General features: G+C 41.0%; 1 protein-coding gene and 1 long non-coding RNA gene across 4 annotated transcripts; both read left to right on the plus strand.

The window, feature by feature from the left end:
* Window positions 1-966: 966 nt before the first annotated feature.
* Window positions 967-2,000, plus strand: LOC120111348. The gene is made up of 2 exons (XR_005512542.1): window positions 967-1,789; window positions 1,889-2,000. It is a non-coding gene; the product is annotated as an uncharacterized LOC120111348 (long non-coding RNA).
* Window positions 2,001-2,898: 898 nt separating this feature from the next.
* Window positions 2,899-11,597, plus strand: LOC103707751. 3 transcript variants are annotated; one of them, XM_008792364.4, is made up of 6 exons: window positions 2,899-3,455; window positions 5,532-6,506; window positions 7,274-7,386; window positions 7,483-7,549; window positions 7,884-7,975; window positions 10,262-11,597. In XM_008792364.4, the coding sequence occupies exons 2-6, from the start codon at window positions 5,559-5,561 to the stop codon at window positions 11,148-11,150; spliced, it is 2,109 nt and encodes a 702-aa protein (XP_008790586.1). In that variant the 5' UTR covers window positions 2,899-3,455; window positions 5,532-5,558; the 3' UTR covers window positions 11,151-11,597. The 3 variants fall into 3 exon arrangements, with proteins under 3 accessions (XP_008790586.1, XP_008790585.1, XP_038984151.1); XM_008792363.4 differs by having other exon boundaries at window positions 7,274-7,549; XM_039128223.1 differs by lacking the exon at window positions 2,899-3,455 and adding an exon at window positions 3,948-4,317 and having other exon boundaries at window positions 7,274-7,549.
* The last annotated feature ends 7,255 nt before the right edge of the window (window positions 11,598-18,852 follow it).

Genomic DNA, 18,852 nt, shown 5'->3' on the forward strand with positions numbered 1-18,852 from the left:
CACACTTTCCCCCCTTCTTTTCCCGCGAACCAAACGAGCCCTATAGGTGCCTGAACCACTTGGGACCAAGAGTGCCCTAAGTTAGGACCTTTTTGGTACATCACGGACATGAGAGTGATGAGGAGACGAAGAGATTTGACTCGTTTCTGCCTCGATCAAGCTTGCCACTCGTCGTCTTCAACCCATGCGAATCCATGGGTTCAAGGTCCACGAGGACCTCGATGCCGGTGTCTTAGCCCTCAGAGGGGCCGGTGGCAAAACCTTCATGGTTTATCTTTTTTCGGACATGAAACCCTCTCTTACTTTGTCTCGAGTAATTGCTGCTTCTCCATACACTTCCCATCCATTTTACAATTATGCAAGATTTTTATTTGACGAAATTACCAAGCCCCTACAATTATAGGATCCAAAAACTTCACAAAGATAGAGAGGTAATTTGCAGTATAAGTTATCCTGAAATTTATACATGGTACTAAGTGACACCAATCTCTCACAAATAGCATTTAGAAATCAGAATTAGCCCTTAACAATTGTCTTTGGGGTGAAGGGTTGCTTGCTTCAATTTGCAGACTCCTTACAAGCAACAATGTGGGGTTGGTAATCTTGATATCTCAAAGAGTTAGCTTGCAAGAGTTGGTGACAGTTTAGCATACGATAATTTTAAAATGGTTACCTACCAGGTGCATCTTTTAAGTCACCTTTATCTTATAGAATGTACAGCATCTATAATTCTTTGAATTTATTTATAATCAGAAAATTACATTTAGAAAATTACATGTATCTATAATTTACTTCCCAAGTCCAGATGCCGTCCACCGCATCCACGTTCCGCCTCACTCACCGCCCAACCCAACTAAGGCTGCAAATGGGTCGGGTCGACCCGGGACCCGACCCGACCCGACCCGCTTTAGACCCGACCCGACCCGAATTTTAGGACCCGCGGGGCCGGGTCGGGTCCTAAATTTAGACCCGATCTATTTTTCGGGTCGGGTCGGGTCCACCCAATCTTGATCCGGGACCCGACCCGACCCGTTACTATATAAAGCTAAATGCCTAAATCCTGCCTTCTCGCCTTCGGCCGCCCACGTGGTCCTACTCAGGCGCCGTACTGCATTCTCCAGTCCACTGTCCATTCTCCATCAGTCCGTCGTTGTCCGTCTCCATTCTCTCGATCTCTTCTCTAGAGACTTCTTCCCTGGACGCTGGTTCTCTTCCCCTGTTCCACTTACCATCCGATCTTTCATCCTTGAGGGTTTTGAGGTTCTTCGGTTCTTCCATCCACCGATCACTATAGGTACTCCATGAGTCTGTCCATCTCTATTCTCTTCTCTAGCAACTTCTTCTCTGGTTCTCCGCCACATTCCATCTAGTCTTTGAGGGTTTTGAGGTTCTTCAGTTCTTCCATCCACCGACCCCCGTTCCTTAGGGTTTCCAGGTTTTCTTCTATTGACTAAACTACTAGCCTACCCATTCACACCTTTGCCGCTTCCATCAACTGATCAACCAACTCCGAGCGGTGAGAGCCTGAAATCTTGCTGCATGGGAAAGATTGACCTCTAAGGCTCTAAATCCCTCTAGATCGACAGACTCCGAGCTTCTTTCCTCAACGATCTAGTCTTTCTCAAACCCTAACTCCCTCAAAAGTTAAAACCTCCATCAGCTTCTTCAAGATACCTCATCTCAAAGACTAAAACCCTTTCTATTCCGATTTCTCTCCTCTGTCTCTTGATTTTCCATCCTTTCAGCAAGAACTAGAGAATCTCCAAGGAAGAGAAGAAGAAGATGCACGGTAAGATCAACTTCTTTTTTATTTTTCATCTTTTTATATTTTTTCTCTCTCTCTTTTTTTTTTTCTCAATATAGTTTTGATTTGCTCGATCTACTGCAGTGTGGTGTGGATCCCTCTGCGAAGAAAGACTGGTAAGAGTGGTGCTGCAGCAGCCACTGTGGCTCCTTCCATTTCCACTGCCCTGCAGCCCAAAAAACCAAAAGAAAAAGCTAAGCCACTATCTCTTTTTTTTTTTTTAGTTCGTTTTCTCTTAAAAAAATAATCTTACTATTTATGAAAATGTTAATTAATTAATTTGAGTTTTTTACCCGATTTCGGATGGGAAAGGGGAGGGGGGCCGCCCATATCTTTAGCCGTCCCATCATCATTAAGGGCAACATGATATTCGCCACGTGTCATAGATGCCATTTACCCGGACCCGACCAGATCCGAACCCGACCCGACCCAAATGACCCATCGGGGTAGGTATGGACCCGACCCGACCCGATCCGTTTTTCAACTGGGTCGGATCTGGGTCCAAAATTAGGACCCGAACATGCAACCGGGTCGGATCGGGGTCACCTAGGACCCGACCCAACCCGACCCATTTGCAGCCCTAAACCCAACAGGCCAACATGACATGCCCTCGCTGCTCCCCATTGCGGTAACCTCACCCCCTAAGGCTGCACCTTCGTCGGAATCCGCGGAAGCTTCGGTCCCCCCGTGCCCACATCCCATGCCCCCTCTCCACATGCATCCCATGACCCATCCCATCATCCTCTATTGAAACCAAGATAAAAAAATACCATCAGATATCACCCTTGCAAATAAACCCCCAATTTATTCTCATTGGTTTAAGGCCAGCAGAATCCCCAGAAAGTGACATGCTCCTCTGCGACGCCGCACTTCCCCTGGTAACCGTCGATTCCTGTATTCTTTTATATTCTTATTTTTAGGAGTAATGCTTTGGGGCCCAACCATCTTACCAAATAAAAAAGCTCTACGTCATGAGACAGGAAAATCCGCCAATCTAATTGTGAAACGTGGAAGTGGATGCCAAAGCATTATTTTTATTTTTATTTTTTTTTGGGTCTATCAACCAGGCTTCTCTTGAAAAAATAGAGAGAGAGAGAGAGAGTCTTACGCCAGGCCTGACCGTTCCTCAAATCGCTGCTCCGATAGAAGGAGAGAGAGAGGGGAAGAGGGATCTTAGCGCGCGCAAAAAATAAAAAGAAAGAAAAAAAAAAACGAAAAGAAGAGAAGAGGGGAGAGAGAGGTCCTGTCGTCTGAACTCTGGTGCCCTTCTTTAAATGAAGTCACCTCTTTTTGCTTATACGGATTCAGGGACGTGATCTTGGTCACAGCCTCACAGGATAGAAAGTAGAGAGAGAGAGAGAGAGAGAGAGACGGGGAGTGGGGCTAGTTATTCCAGACTCGGCCGTGTCACGGGAATAAGAGCTTGGGATTTATTCCCGCCTCTATTCTGGGCTCGCTTGGCCTGCCGAATAATGATCCTGCTGCGGTTCTTGTTCCGTTGCTGTTCTCTCTGGTAAGCTGATTTATGACGGCGAAAACGAAAGATCGAGCGTGTTTTGGTTCGGGTTTTGGGAAAGGAGTCTCCTTGTTGTTTCGTTCCGGTTCCGGGGATTGGAGATTGGGACTTTTTGCGACCGGAGAGTGGACAAAGGTTGGTGGTTTTAATGATTTTCTGGGGCTTTTTCTTCGTTTCGGATATGTAAAGAGATTAAAAGAGATTTTTTTTTTTCTTTTATCTCTTCGTTTCGTTTCGCTAGTCTCATCTCTGTGTTCTGTAGCTTGAAAAGGTATTTTTTTTTTCTTTTTTCCTTATTTTTTTTCCTATTTGGATTTGGCGAACAACGTGAAGTTTGTTCGCAACTTTGCTTGGTTTCTGCGGGCGTGATACGGTGCATCAAATTGAAAGTGCCGCTATTTACTGTGAGGAGTGCCGACGCATTTCCAACTAAATAGTTTCCTTCTCGGCTTCTAGAGCCAAATATCTTCTTCTCATATCGGTGATTCTGATATATCCATGAAGAAAAATCTCCCAAGGGGATTGCATTTTTATGCCCAGGTGGGCCCGGGTCGAAATCTTTTGTTTACCAATTTTTGTTGTTTATCTATTACTTCGATGGCTTTCCTTGTCTTCTCTTTGTTGATCTCCAAGAATCCTCACATGGTCTTTAATGAGAACTGTGTCTCCTTTTATATTCTTTAAACAGTATTTGTACCATTTAGAGTTTCAATCTGATCTACTTTGACTAAGTTTGCTTTGAAGGCAATTCTCCATTCCTTGTTTTTGAAGTGAGGAATGGTCCTGTTCTCTAAATTACAACTGCTAATCTCTCAGCTCAAAAGCCATTTTTGTTCTGGTACGGAGTCCTAGAAGAAGCATCTTCTTCCTCTTGTACTCTTAGAAGAAGCATCTTCCTCTGGAGTACCTGGTAGCTTTTATTCATTAGAAACCAGCATCATATTCATTCTGCTCGAATATCTCGGAAAATACTTAGCTTTATCTAGTTTATCGCAAGGTAAAGTTTTTTCTTTTGAAGTATACTATATATTTTATTTGCAATAGTTCTCAAAGGGACTGCATTTGTTTAATTTCTGATAGATTTAAGGGTCTCAGTGTCTCGCTATTTTATTAGTCCAAAAAAACCCCTAACTCATAAGCTTGCATGTCCTATCTATTTTTTCAGAGTATTTTTTATCTTAAATTGTTTGATGATCAGATATTTTATATTCTTCTTGAAGTACGAAATCTCTATGTAGCAATTGAATCATACATAAAGTCTCTGAATTATCAATTATAGGTTTTCCTGATTATCAAGGTTCTATTTCTTTTTGACAGATCAGTAGTCCAAATTTTTTACATCCTTTTCTGGATTTGGTTGTACCTCAATAGTTGAAATCCATGTAGACACACATGCGTTTACTGCAATCTCTTGTTGATTTCTGTTCTATAATTGATTTGTTCTATTCTAAGTCAACAGCTATTCTATGCTACCTGGGTTTGCTTTCAAGCCAATTCTCTTTCCTTATCTTTTAAGTCATGAATAACATATAGTTACATGCCCCAAATTATTAAATGAAAACCGAAGAAGTTTGCAATGTAAATTTCTTTCATGTGAGCTCCTTTGAAGGTTTCATATCTGCAGAGTATGCATTCTTTTTGTATTTATTAAAAGCCATTATCTGTGCTCTACCTGTGTTTTCCAAACTTCCTTCTAGTCAGCTGCATGGAATTATCTGATCCAAAAACCAACCATCACATTTGTTTTTCCGGAGGGTTTTGCTGTTGTTGAATTTAATTTCAATTTTTATATATCCCGGGAACTCACTTTTTCTCAATGCAGCCATTTATTTTCAAACATTAGATTTCCTATTTATTTTCTTACAACGTCTGAAGTCCTAAACTGAGCAAATGGTTTTATGCGATGAATTTTTTTTTATAATCTGAATTGATCTGGAATCTGCATTCTCAAAGCTCTAAACTATTGTTTCGCTTTTCTGGATATCCTTGATAAATGGCTTATCATTATTGATTCTTATAGTGATGTGATTCAGATTGTTCATTGCCTTTTGATATAGATTTTACCACAATTCTTTAAATTACCGTCAGATCTTAGTTGCTGAGTGTTGATATCATTAAACAATACATTATTACCACCTGCAAGTCCATTGAATTCCTTCTAAATGCAATGCATTCTAATATCAGTTTGATTTCTTCGATTAATGTTTGCAGAGTAATGCACTTTAAAGACAGCACCAAATGGCTTCACTGGTCCCCGGAGTCCTTCTCAAGCTCCTTCAGCACATGAATACAGATGTCAAGGTTGCTGGTGAGCACCGCTCATCTCTCCTTCAAGTTGTCAGCATTGTTCCTGCCCTTGCTGGCAGTGACCTCTTCTCAAACCGAGGCTTCTACCTTAAGGTCTCCGATTCTTCCCATGCTGCCTATGTATCCCTACCTGATGAGCATGATGACCTCATCTTAAGTGATAAGATCCAATTGGGACAGTTTATTTATGTCGTCCGCCTTGAAGCAGCCTCGCCTGTGCCTATCCTCAAGGGTGTAAGGCCAGTCCCTGGTCGCCATCCCTGTGTTGGGAAGCCTAAGGATATTGTGGCTGCCAGTTCCCTATGCTTCCTTAGTACTGAAAAACCTCGGCTGTCTAATGGCTCAAAGAATGATGCTAACCTGTCTTCAGAAAAAGAGAAGAACAGGCTGGGGAAACAGAATGGAACTATTAGAACTGAGGAGGTTGAAAAGAAAAAGGCACTACTTAGTAAGTCAAGCTCGGGGCTCTTGAAACAAGCAGTGAATGGCAAAGTGGAGAAAAAGGATGCTAATTGTATGAAATCAAGATCAATGAACCCAAAGTCAATGCCTTCATCCCCAACAAGTGTTTATTCATTGCCTGCATCATTCGAGAAGTTTTCCGATGATCTTAAGCAGCAAGCAAAAGTCAAAGGGCTAGAAAAGCGAGCATCTTCAGGATTGAGTTTGTCGGAGAGGGCAGCTTCTGTTTTAAAGGTGGCGACAGCTAGCAGGAAGCTAGCTGTTGGAAATTCAACGGGGAATTTGGTACCAGGCATTGAATCAAATCCCAGGGCTTTGAGAAGGAGCTGGGAAGGGAATGTGGAGACAAAAGGGAGGAACTGTTCAAACTCAAAGGCAGGCAAACTCGAGATGAAAACTGAGGCTCGAAGCACTTCTGTGAGTTTATTGAGACTCTGCCATTCTGGATACATGCTCTTGTATATAAATTTTGAATGGGTAAAGCTAAGAAGCTTTTCTTTTTGTGTGTGTGTTCTTTTGTGTCTTCAAATAATTATTTAGTTTGTTTAGATAATATAATGAAGTAATTTCTAGATAAATGGCTGACATTGATGATATCTTAATAGTGAAACAGGGATTTGTTGGATTTTTATCTTTTTTTATTTGTCTTTCTATGGATAATACAGGAAATTTCTGTTGAATTTTGAAGCAAGCATTTAAGATATGCTTCTAACTAACATTTTGTTTAAGATTAAGACTCTATCTGGTTTTTACTGAAGTACCAAAACATCCCAACCTCTCTTCTTTGTCTTCTTCTTCTTTTTTCTTGCGTGTGTGATCTGGTGGTGTCTTACATGCTTACTTATTAATGTGTCATTTAATCAGCAAAGTGTGCAAAGAAAAAAATGATTTCCACTTTCACATGCTTGATTATATAATGCAGGATTTATGGGTTTAAAGTAATAAAGCCTGGCTTTATAGATGGCAGTTTATCGAGTTTGATATTTATTCTCTTTGGTCCATTTTCATTGTGCTAAAATTATTATTATGCATTATTTTTCGAAGTTCTCATTTGCATGTATTACCTCTTTCATCATTAATAAATAAAAATAAAATAGGGAAATTTCAGTTGCCTTCATGGTGACTTAACAATCCATTAGACTGGAACTACATGTTTGTATTTATTTATTTATTTAAACTTGCAGGTTTCTCAGAAAAAAATGCCATCAAATGATAAGTCTCTAGCTAAGGAGGACAATAAAGTTCAAACTCCTGTAAAGAAGGGCACTGCAAATGCAGCTTCAGATGATTTGGATAAGTTAAATAAACAACGGTCTTCTATCATAAAGAAGACACCAGAAGCCACTAACTTTCTTAATCTTGCTAACTTGGTCAAGTTTGTTCCCAATGGCAGCAAAAGATGGGCAGATGGTAGTGTTTCTTGGGCATCACTTCCATCATCTCTCACAAAACTTGGAAAGGTATGCTACGTAATATCATGTAACATGAAAATTTTAGATTTCTTATAGAGTAAATGGATTGAAATTTTTGCCCATCACATTTTTTCTGATTCATGGATGTTATGTATCTGTTCATTTTAGCTTATAACTATCATCATAGCTCATATATTACAACTGTCTATTTATGTGTTCTCATTAGGTTTTGTTGTTTGATATTAACACCTTATAGTAAACCAGCCGAGTTGCTATATGGCCTAATAGCAAACCACTTAAGCTTTACTAGGCTTTTGCACTGGAGATCTTACTTCACTGGTTTATTAATTCATTTGTTCTGAAGTTACATGTTTTATTCTAGGAGGTTTTGAAGTATAGGGATGCCGCACAACTAGCTGCTGTTGAGGCCATGCAAGAAGCCTCTGCTGCAGAGAGCTTGATTCGATGCTTAAGGTAATCAATTACCTTTATATATTTATTTGCAGCACTAATCCACTTCCACTAACAATCTTAATTCTTGGCTGTTAAAAAAAATACATCCATAGGTGACAAGATCTCAAGGCATTACACGTACAGTTAGTTCTCATTATAGTAATGCTTTGAATTCCTATTCAGGTACATCTTTTCTCCAAACACCAATTCATTTGATGAACTTCTCCCTGTTCTACCATAGAAAGATTGATCATGATTTTTTCTATCATGCTGTGCCATCTTGAAGCAATCTGTTCCATCCTTGAGAAGTCTAATGAAACGTAACAATCTTTCACTTAACCGTAGAGCATCTACCCAATTATTTGTTTGTTAAGCCTATTTGGACTTTGCTATGCAATCCAATGAGTGAATTGTCCTGCCAGAATAAAGTTTGGTAGTTGAGTTTTTCAGTATTTTATGATTCGTCTTTGGGAATTTGAGATTGAAGTGATAATTCTCTGAGGCATTTTTGCGAGAGGTTTTGGAAGTAGTCCAGAAATGACTTTTATCTCCTAAAACTTTGTTTGACTGTATTAACTTTTATCAAATATACCAAGGAACTCTAGATCTGTATGATAGCCTTTGATACCTACATCGTGTCTGAGTTAATGATGGGGATGGGTGGGCTTATAATCTTTTGATTTTTGATGGTGACAAGGATAGTCACAGCTTTAAGGTAGTAAAAGCAGACCAGCCGTCCATTCTCTCATGGAGAGTGTTTTGATGCCTTCTTGATCCTCCATGTTTACCACCCTAGCACTTTTAGATCAAAGCATGCGTAGTGGCAACTTAGGATTGACCCTTTTTTGTTGTATTATGGCGTGATAGATATTTCCTTGTACAAGAAGCAAGAGTCAAAGAATGAAGATTCTGGGAAGAACATTGAAGAAGACAGTGGAGACTTAGGATTGGCCTGTTTTTGTTATTAGGGCATGCTAGATATTTTCACACTAAGTAAAGAAAGGGTTCAAGGATGAAGATGGAAGGAATTTTTTTCTTTAAATATATATAGGTTGGGGAGAAATGGTGATGGATCCATTCTTCGGCCAATGCAAATTCTTAGATTGTATGCAGGTTTGTCATTCAACATTGAGAAAGTGTTGAATGGCTTTTGATAGCCACTTGCATCGAGTAGACATCCTTCTATGAGTGAACTTCCATATACTTCAAATTGTGTCGGTGATCCATTAATGGGAACACTGTGGAAGTGCCTACTGAAGAACTGCTTCATCCTGCATATGGGTTCAGGTTGTATCTTTCGCATGAAAGAATGATTCACTCTTTATTCACTCTTTTTTTGTGACATCAATCGTTGGATCGCGCAATAGCCACTTTGACATCTGTGCAATAAATTGAAGAAAGGTTGGAGTGACTTGGAAGCTGTGCAAGGCGTGATCCAATGGTTGCCATCGCGAAAGAAGATCGATCATTCTTTCACGCGAAAGATACACAACCCGAACCCCTTGCATACAGGGTCCAGATTCTTGGTCCATGTGTCTTGATTTTCTGATTACAGAAAACTATTCAGCAGATGCAACGGCAAATCTGATCCTTGTTCCAAACTTCATCTTAGGGTGTCTGAGGCCGATCAATCCAGATGCGTTACTTCGAGCTTCTGTCTTGAAGGATCGTATCAGTGGAACGCATCGGTTGCAGAAGTGCTTTGTTTTCTGAAAGGAGGTATCATTATTCCAAGCCTGAGAAGAAATTTACTTGCAAGTTGGTAGACTGTCACAAATAGGAACCTTTGGGAAAGTGCTTGAAGGTGAATGACATTTTAAAGGACATAGCAAGGTTTTGGATTCGATGGGAAGGTGTTGCTTCTGAGAAGAGAGCTCTTGCTATTAGACCTGTTAAACTAATTTCCTTTTTGTAATTCTGTTTCTCTGAGTTCTTTTCTTGTATTCGTTTCAGTCTCGTGAAATGAATCGATGGGTAATCCATCTTTCATCTCTCAAAAGAAATAAGTCATTTAGAATGGTAAATATAGGTCTTTCATCTCCAAAAGAGCAGCATTAATAGATAAAAACACTATTCATCTTAGCATTTTTGCAGTGCTCTAAATGCTAGAAATTATCTCCAAATTTTGCATGCCCAAAAATTGTTATAAGTCAAATAATCCTCCCGGTGAATTCAAACTTGATAAAATATCAGTTGAAATTCTGCTTTATTATTCATTGTTTAATTGCATATTACACTGATAATACATAGGTAGGCACTGATGATCTCTTAATTGACACTGTTGTTTGTGGGTGCGTTTCCTTGTAGTATGTACGCGGAGCTAACTTGCACCGCCAAGGAGGATAACCCCCAGCCGGCGGTGGAGCAATTCCTAGACCTTTACGGCTCCCTGTCCCGCGCCTCCCTCGTCGCCGAGTCCCTCGTCAAGACCGCGGTAACCTCACCTGACCAGTCCCACGGCAGTGACCACATCCCGTTGGAAGCCCTCAAGATCTCCGCCGACAAGCGCCGCCGCGCTTCCTCCTGGGTCCGCGCCGCCCTCGCCACCGACCTGTCCACCTTCTCCCTCTACCACCACAAGCCCCACCTTCCGCCGCTCCCTGCCACCGCTGCCGCTGTGGCGGTGGTCCTCGACGTCCCATCCAAGACGGCGGCGGCGTCCTCTCGGCCGTCTCCGGCGGCGTCGCCGACGGGTTCCAGTTCAGCGAAGCTGTCGCCGGCGGCGACCCCGCGGGGGAAGGCGCGGGGGGCGGCGGCGCCGCCGTCCCTGCCGACGGAGTGGGCCCGCGGGGGAGGACTGGGGGAGGGGGCGGAGCTGGCGCGGGCGCTGAGGGAGGAGGCGAGAGGGTGGTTCGTGGGATTCGCCGAGCGGTTTCTGGATGCAGACGTGGCGGCGCCGGGGCCGTCGGATCGGGAGCAGGTGGCCGGGATGCTGTCGCAGCTGAAGAGGGTGAACGATTGGTTGGACGGGAACGGGCGGCGGGGGGAAGGGGAGGAGGCGGAGGCGACGGTGGCGGACGGGGAGGACGGCTGTAGGAAGGGGGAAGGCGTGCGAGCGGAGACGGTCGAACGGCTGAGGAAGAAGATCTACGAGCACCTCCTCGCCCACGTGGAGTCCGCAGCCGTCGCGCTTGGCGGCGGGAGCCCGGCCGTGGCGGCGGCAGCAGGCGGAGAGCGTCCCGGTCGGAAAGGGTGATCGAATCTTCTGCTCGAATCTCGATTCGATTTATTCCTTGCAATTGGATTTGTGGTCCCGTGATGGGTCGTGGCATTTTGTAAGAGGGTTACGTGCCGGGATCCTAGCGCGCACCGATCCTGTGATTCTGTTTGATGGTCGCCATGTCAGCAGTCCGCCCGAAGTTTGAAAGCCAAGTTGATGAGTGCGTATAGAGTTCTTTTTCCTAATATATGAAAAAAGAAATTTTGGTGAGCTAAAAATTGCAACAATCTGGGCTTCATGCCTGATACCTTTTCTTCTTATTTTCTAGCCTTAATTATTGCTGAAGTTGTATTTATATGTGCGGAAAAAGTGGAGAGGTGCATTGTCTTGCTAGGCTTCTTGGTATTTATTATTTTGTTTTCCAAACATTCAGTTTGAAATAGTTGATCTTTTAGGGGGTGTTTGGTAACCCCAATAGGATCACCACCGGTGATCTAAATGCTGGAATGATTTGATCCCAAGTGATCTAGGATCAATGTGTTTGATAGGTTATGGTCTAGTGATTAAAAATTTCTAGGTGTCCATGAGTAACTTGTTTGGTATGGTATGGAGATCAAGATCATCAGCCATATAATACCACAAATACACCTGATATATCTTAGATGGATTTTTTTATGTATTTTTAATTCTCATAAATCAAAAATATAGGTCAATATGCTAATTCTTATAATAGCTCCATAATTTTGTCACATATTCTACTTTTAGTAGCCATTATTATATATTTATTAATCATATAAAATATATTATAATAAAATATTAATAAATTTATCATATATTAATTATTAATATATTTTATAAAAATATATTTATTACTCCTATAAATTATTAATCTTATAAAAATATGTTATTTTTTGTTATAGAATTAATATTTTTATTTTTATTTGTAAAGATTTTTTAATACTAATAATTATTTTGATTAGGAAAATAAGGTAAATAGGAGTAATATATTAAATATTTTCATTATATAAATATAAAATATAATAATATATTTCTACTATAATTTAAAATTATCCTTCGATAATAATAGGATAATAATATGATTAGTAATATATAATATCAACATAATATTATATATATGTATTATAACATAATATTATATATATAATATATTGATGGTATATTGATATATCAATTTTTCTACTAAATTGAGGGGTATTTTTGTCTTAACTTTCAACCCACGATCACTGCTCTGGGGTGATCTTAAATTTCTGACCTCAAGGACGGATATTCCATCATTGAGTTGGGCGGTGATTTGAGGAATGAAGGTGATTTAGGATCACTGCCACATAGGATCACTGTGGTGCAACCAAATGAGGTGATCTCATCATCTCCACCCATATCACCCTTGATCATAGGACGATCACCCCATACCAAACGCCCCCTTAGAGGAGTTAGAAAAAGGAAAAAGGACCTTAATGGCTTGTTTCGCGCCCTGTGGGCTGCATGTCGAGAGCGAAATATGGATGCCTACGTGTCAGCAGTCGGTGTTCGACCGATTTTCCATCTCTTGTTTGCAGATCATCTCTTTCTAGTCAGGGCGAGGACGAGTGACATGCCGACTCTCAAAGATATTTTGGAGGACTATTATGAGGCATTAGGTCAAAGAGTAAACCTTCACAAGTCTACCATCTGTTTTAGTCTGAAGACGGAGTTGTGAGTGAAGCGGGCTATTAAGAGGCTTCTTGGCATGAGGAGGAAGGGGTTGTGGAGTTATTTGGGCTTCTCCATCATTGGAAAGAGAATGCAAGTGTTGGAGTGCCTCGGTATGGTGCAGTGTATCTTGGAGGACGGGAGAGCGGCCTCATTATCCATGATGGATAGGCTGATGCTGGTGAGATCGGTCCTGAGCTTCATGCTGGTCTATTCCATGTTCAATACAGTCATTCCAAAGGCTGTTGATGAGGATTGAGCGTCTTCTCCGGAGTTTTCTGTGGGGCTCCTATGGCAGCAGACATAGGATGCACCTGTTGGTGTTGGAGACGGTCTGCCAGCTGACTCGTAAGGGAGGGCTGGGTGTCCAGTCTCTTCTCATGAGGAGAGAGGGGCTGATTGCTCGACATGCGGTGAGACTGGTACTTGAGTCGCAGTGCTTTTGGAGTCAGGTGATGATTGTCCGCTATGGATCGGTTACGGCAGGTGGGGTAGTTTAGAGTGGCCGGAGGTGCTCCTTCCTCTGGAGGAAGATCTGCAGGTACGTGCCTACTATCTTAGCTAACATCATGTGTCTGATTGGTGATGGGTACAATATGGATGTTGTGGAGGACTCTTGGGTAAATACTCTTCTGGTGAGGCTCTAGGTGACCATGATAAAAGTTAAGGCCGTGGATGGTCTAGGGTTTGCGATCTTCGCCGCCTTGATGGGGTAGGGTGGGATACCAATCAGATCAGCTATCTGTTTGGTGAGCACCTCGCGGAGAGAGCCCAATCGTCGACAGTTCTAGGGAGTGTTGGTGTGGATGTGAGGGTTTGGTCTGCGTCCTGCAGTCATGGAGTTAGAGTGAGAGACATCTATGACCTTCTTCAGTGTAAGCAGCATTGAAGGCAGGATTGCGTCTAAATTTGGAGGTTCGGTCTTCACCCGAGGGTTGCCATGTTCCTCTGGAAGGTGGTTTGGGGCCGGCTACTGACGCGAACGGTGCTGAGTGGGCATGGACTGGGCATCCAACCACAGTACCCTAGGTGCTAGGTAGAGGATACTGTGGACCACGTTCTATTTCAGTACAATCGAGCTAGGAGAGTTTGGAGACTCGTCGATATCTTATCGGACGCTCGGTGTCTGTCGGGCCTAGGGGTGGCAATCGGATCGGGTCGAATCATAAACGGGTCGGGTCACATGCAGGTCGGGTCAAAAAATCATAAACCTGAATCCGACCTGTTTATTAAACAGGTCGGAAATTACAACCTGAACCTGACCTATTTATTAAACAGGTAACCCGATCCAACCCGTTTAACATGTTTAATAAACATATAACCTGTTTATCCAACTTGACCCGACCTGTTTAACCTGTTTGCTCAACCTGACCCGTTTAACCTGTTTAGACCTGTTTAACCTGCCCAACCCAACTTGTTTAACCTGCCCAACCCGACCTGTTTAGACCTGTTTAGACCCGTTTAACCTGTTTAGACCTGTTTAACCTATTTAACCCGTTTAACCTATTTAGACCTGTATAACCTGCCAACAGTTAAACGGGTTTAAACGGGTCAGACATCTAAAACCCGTATCCGACCCAATTAATAAACAGGTTAAACGGGTCGACCTGTTTATGATCCGAACCTGTTTAGGCCAAACCCAAACCTGTTTATGGGGGGTCGAACACGGATCGGGTTGGCGGATCGGGTCATATTTTGCCACCCCTAGTCGGGCCCCTTTACCCAAGCGCTTAGACGGTGGGCCGCCGCTCCTCAGGCTTGGTATGTGGCAATTGGGGTGATTTACATTGCTTAACATATTTGGCTAGCCAGGAACACTTGAATATTTGGAAAGAGCAGCCTTATACCTAGGTTCGTTGTGGAGCGGGCCCATGTACAAGCAGTGGAGATCACCTATGTAGGTCCATCAGACAGGCCTTTGATAACTCGGGGCATCTAGGGCTCTATAGATGCTCTTGTAGCACCAAGGATGCTATTTTTCACCTAGGAGCCCCAGCCCTTGAGTTTTCTTAAGGTCAACTTCGATGGATGCGTACTGGATGGTGGCAGGAGGGGTGGTACAGACTTTGTGATCAGAGGCCTAGACTCTAGGAAGGTTGTTGCTGGTGAGTGCTTGATCTTTGATATTTCTATTTCTGGGGCGGAGCTGAGGGCAGCTTAGGCTGGTCTATATTAAGCCTAGCGTGTTCTGCGGAGCAGCACAGTTGCTCAAGGATAACTTAACTACGGTGATTGGTTGGATTTAGGGGTGTACCGGCAGCATGGGTGGTTGCCACCCATTGCTCGGGATATTCGGGCCATGGCAGGTGGAGATGTTGCTTTTCAGGCTTAGCATGTCTGCAGAAAGGCCAATGGAGCTGCAAAATAGATAACCTCATGTGTGGCCGACTACTCTAGGAGAGCTCTTTAGATTGGTGGGAGGGAGCTGCTTAGAGTACTCCGAGACTTGTTATTTTTTGATATTTTTAGATATATTTATACTAAAAGTATATAAGTCATTTGTTGTAGCGAAAAAAAAGAGTTGACATAGTTATCTAATTCAATTAACTTTTGACCTTCCGCAGATGAAACTAAGCACTAAAAGGCAAAGACACAAGAATAATGGCCATCTAATATCTTACAATACATAAGCTGAAAGAACAGAATACATCCAATTGCTCCGATGTATGAACTTATCAGATGGATATATTAATAAAACATGGACCTTCAAGGTAGACCTGATCACGGTCCGGTTCTAACCGAGGAATCGGACCGTAACCGAACCGGAAAGAACCGGACCGGAACCGGAACCGTGTCTCGCAGTTCTTAACCGAACCGGAACCTTGAGGAATATGGTTTGGTTAAGGTTCCAGGTTTGATGGAACCGGAACCGGCGGTTCGGTTCCAGTTCGAACCGAAGAAATGACTATTTTACCCCTCCTAACAACTAAAAATGGCTAGTTTGAGGGTCATTTTGGAAAACATTCAGTGCTGGAGGTCAAATCTTAGATGAGCGACGATCTTGTTTAAGGCCGAATAACTTGGAAGCCGAAACATGTGTTGACGATTGGAGAAAGGAAGAACGTAGATTACAAGATAACACATTTGAGGACAGTGAAGACTTATTTGACATTGGAACTAGCGGATCGTCTACAGCCGGCAGCAATGATAGTGATTGATCATTGAGGTAAGGGGGTTAATTGCTCAACCATGAAGGTAAGTGAACTACGAGAGCTTTGATTCATCTAAACCCCAAGAGGATACGTAGGTGGCTTAATTTTAATTAAGTTCAAGCCTAATTTTATCTTTTTTTTTTCCATTTATAATAAAATAAATTAGTTCCAAATTTATTTAATGTAATTTATTATTATTTTTATATTGTTATCTAGTTGTATTATTAAAATTTACTTTGATAGTAAATAATAAGATGAGGTACAAATTATCATTTTGTATTAATACACAATCTATTTTTTTTTCAAAATTTTATAATTTATGTTGAAAAATCGAAATCGGAACTGTTTAGAATCGGAACCGAACCGACTATTTTCAGTTCCGGTTAAGGTTCTAGGTTTTTGTGGAACCGGTGGTTCCGGAACCGTGGTTAGGTCTACTTCAAGGCAAGGATCAAAGATGAACCCCAAGAAAAATAAGACAAATATAATTGTCCTACGATGCAAGAAAATCTGGTTGGGCTCAAATCAAGGTCAGGGTTGTGGAAAAAATTACTGGCCGTGCGCATTTTGAAAAAGGGAATGCTCGTTGGGCATTTTACGTTTTGGATTAAATGGGCGCGCCAGCTGGCGCTTTAAGGAATAATCTAAATGCGCACGGCCGAGTCTCGGGCCGCGTGCGCGTTTGAACATAGAAACGACCGTTGGGCGTTTTCACTAATTGAGCCAGCGTCCGCGGGCGCTTAATTACCGCGTGAAGGATGCGGACGCGTCCGCAAAATTACCGGAATGCTCCTGCGTAAAACCTCTATATAAACCTCCTATTTCATCCTATTTGATACACAAAAAATTAGAGAAAAATATTGAAGAAATTTTGGAGAAAAGTTCTTCCTCCTCCTAGCCACTTGTGATTTTTATTCTTGCTCTTTTATATTTTATTTTATCCTTTTACTTTCGTTCTTCGCTGGATCTGCAAGTCCGATCGGGTTCGCTTTAACTTCTTCTGAGATGTGCCGAAGAAGAAGTTGTAGGATCGTCGTATCTCAGAGGAGGATTGCCGAGAGATCCATACCTGAGGGTAAATACTTTTTTGGGACAATGTCTATGCGCTTCGACCTGCCTTCAATTAGGCCACTTTTTTTCTACCTTTATTTTTAATTTAATATTAGTAGATCTGTAGGATTTGAAATTCTATGATATAAATTTATTTAATGCATAGATTTATTTTGTGCTAGAATAAATTTATTTTGCATTAAAATAGAATTATTTGGATGTCGAATGATATATATATATATATATATATATATATATTATTCCTTTTAAGATTTTTCATTAATTGCATTTATAGATTTATTTGTTTATTTAGATAGTATATTGCTAACAATCCAAATAAGTAATTGTTTATTTTTTGTTAGTAATATATAATTCATTAAATCCTTTATTACAATTGTGACATATTAGATTTTAATTAAAATAATTATTTTGCTATCATAAAAATTAATAATCAATTATTATAAAAAGGTAATAATTTGTTTAACCTCCAAGAGGTTTATTATACCTCCATTTGGACTCCTCAAGGAGTAATTTTCAGATCCCATTCAAACAGAAAATTCGAAAATTGGTTAATACATAATAATTTAATTTATTGAATTGACTTATTAGATCTCAATCAATTATTCTAATAAGATAATAAATTTTATAATTCATTGAATTGACATTTTAGATCTCAATTATAATAATTGATTTGTTGGCACTAAATTAGTAATCAATTATTCTAATAAGGAAATAAATCAATTCTAATATATATAATTCATTGAATTAATAAATTAGATTTCAATTACAATAATTGCTAGCATTAAATTTAGTAATCAATTATTACTAAAAATTAAAAAAAAATTAGTTAATCCATAATAATAAATTTAAGTTTGCACTTAGGTTTTTCTAAAAATTGAATTTGTGTGATTTCTAGTGACTATATCCACTAACTAATAGTGTCAAAGAAAAACTTGTCAAAAAGACATACGTGCCTAAGAAAGGCTGGTACTTAAGTGAGCCTAGTGCTCCACCACCGATCTGGAGCTGGTCTGGTTATTAGTTTTTTGGATATATCAATTTGATATCCAAAGTTCAATATAAATATTAGTGCAATCTTTTGACATAGACTTTTTGCCTTCATTCAGGTTTTTGTCTCTATTTTGTAACCCTGATCCTATGGCCTCAACTACTAGTGACCACCTTAGTGCCAAACTTAAAAAATTTGATGGCCATAACTTTAGGGGGTGGCAGAACCAAGTACGGTTCTGGCTCACCACATTGGGGTTGATCTCAGCCATAGGTGAAAGTACTACTAAAGTTGATAACGGGTCCAACCCAACTACTTCACGATATGCTACTCACCAAAACTCAACCTCTTCCAACACTGAACCTTCTGCCTCCACTAGCACACCCTCTAGGACACCTGATGAGATAAATTATCATTGTATCCATAGAATCCTAGATGCTCTTTCTGAGAGGTTGTATGATATCTATTATATAGCTAAGAGTGCCAAAAAAACTCTAGGACACCCTAGATAGCAAATATGGTCTTGATGATGCTGGGGTAAAAAGGTTCAAGGCCTCCGATTTCAATAATTTTAGGATGGTGGACTCAAAGCCTATGAATGACCAAATCCATGATTTTGAAACTCTGATCCACCAGCTTAGGGTTAATGGAACTAATTTGGATGAATCATTTCAGGTAGCCTGTCTGATAGATAAACTACGTACTTTCTGGTCTGATTTTGCTAAGACCCTGAGCTATACCCAAGGAGTTCTCACCCTAACCCAAGTCTTGAACTCCATTAGGATTGAAGAGCAGCACATGCTCAGGAGTAATACCT

This window comes from Phoenix dactylifera, chromosome 7 (assembly GCF_009389715.1).
Source record: "Phoenix dactylifera cultivar Barhee BC4 chromosome 7, palm_55x_up_171113_PBpolish2nd_filt_p, whole genome shotgun sequence".
NCBI classification, from domain to species: domain Eukaryota; kingdom Viridiplantae; phylum Streptophyta; class Magnoliopsida; order Arecales; family Arecaceae; genus Phoenix; species Phoenix dactylifera.

Excerpts from the sequence above, each read along its gene's own strand:
- LOC103707751 (XM_008792363.4), top strand. The coding sequence starts at position 5,559 with ATGGCTTCACTGGTCCCCGGAGTCCTTCTCAAGCTCCTTCAGCACATG. Across the intron at positions 7,550-7,883 it reads CTCTCACAAAACTTGGAAAG|GAGGTTTTGAAGTATAGGGA; the intron begins GTATGCTACGTA and ends GTTTTATTCTAG. Across the intron at positions 7,976-10,261 it reads AGCTTGATTCGATGCTTAAG|TATGTACGCGGAGCTAACTT; the intron begins GTAATCAATTAC and ends GTTTCCTTGTAG.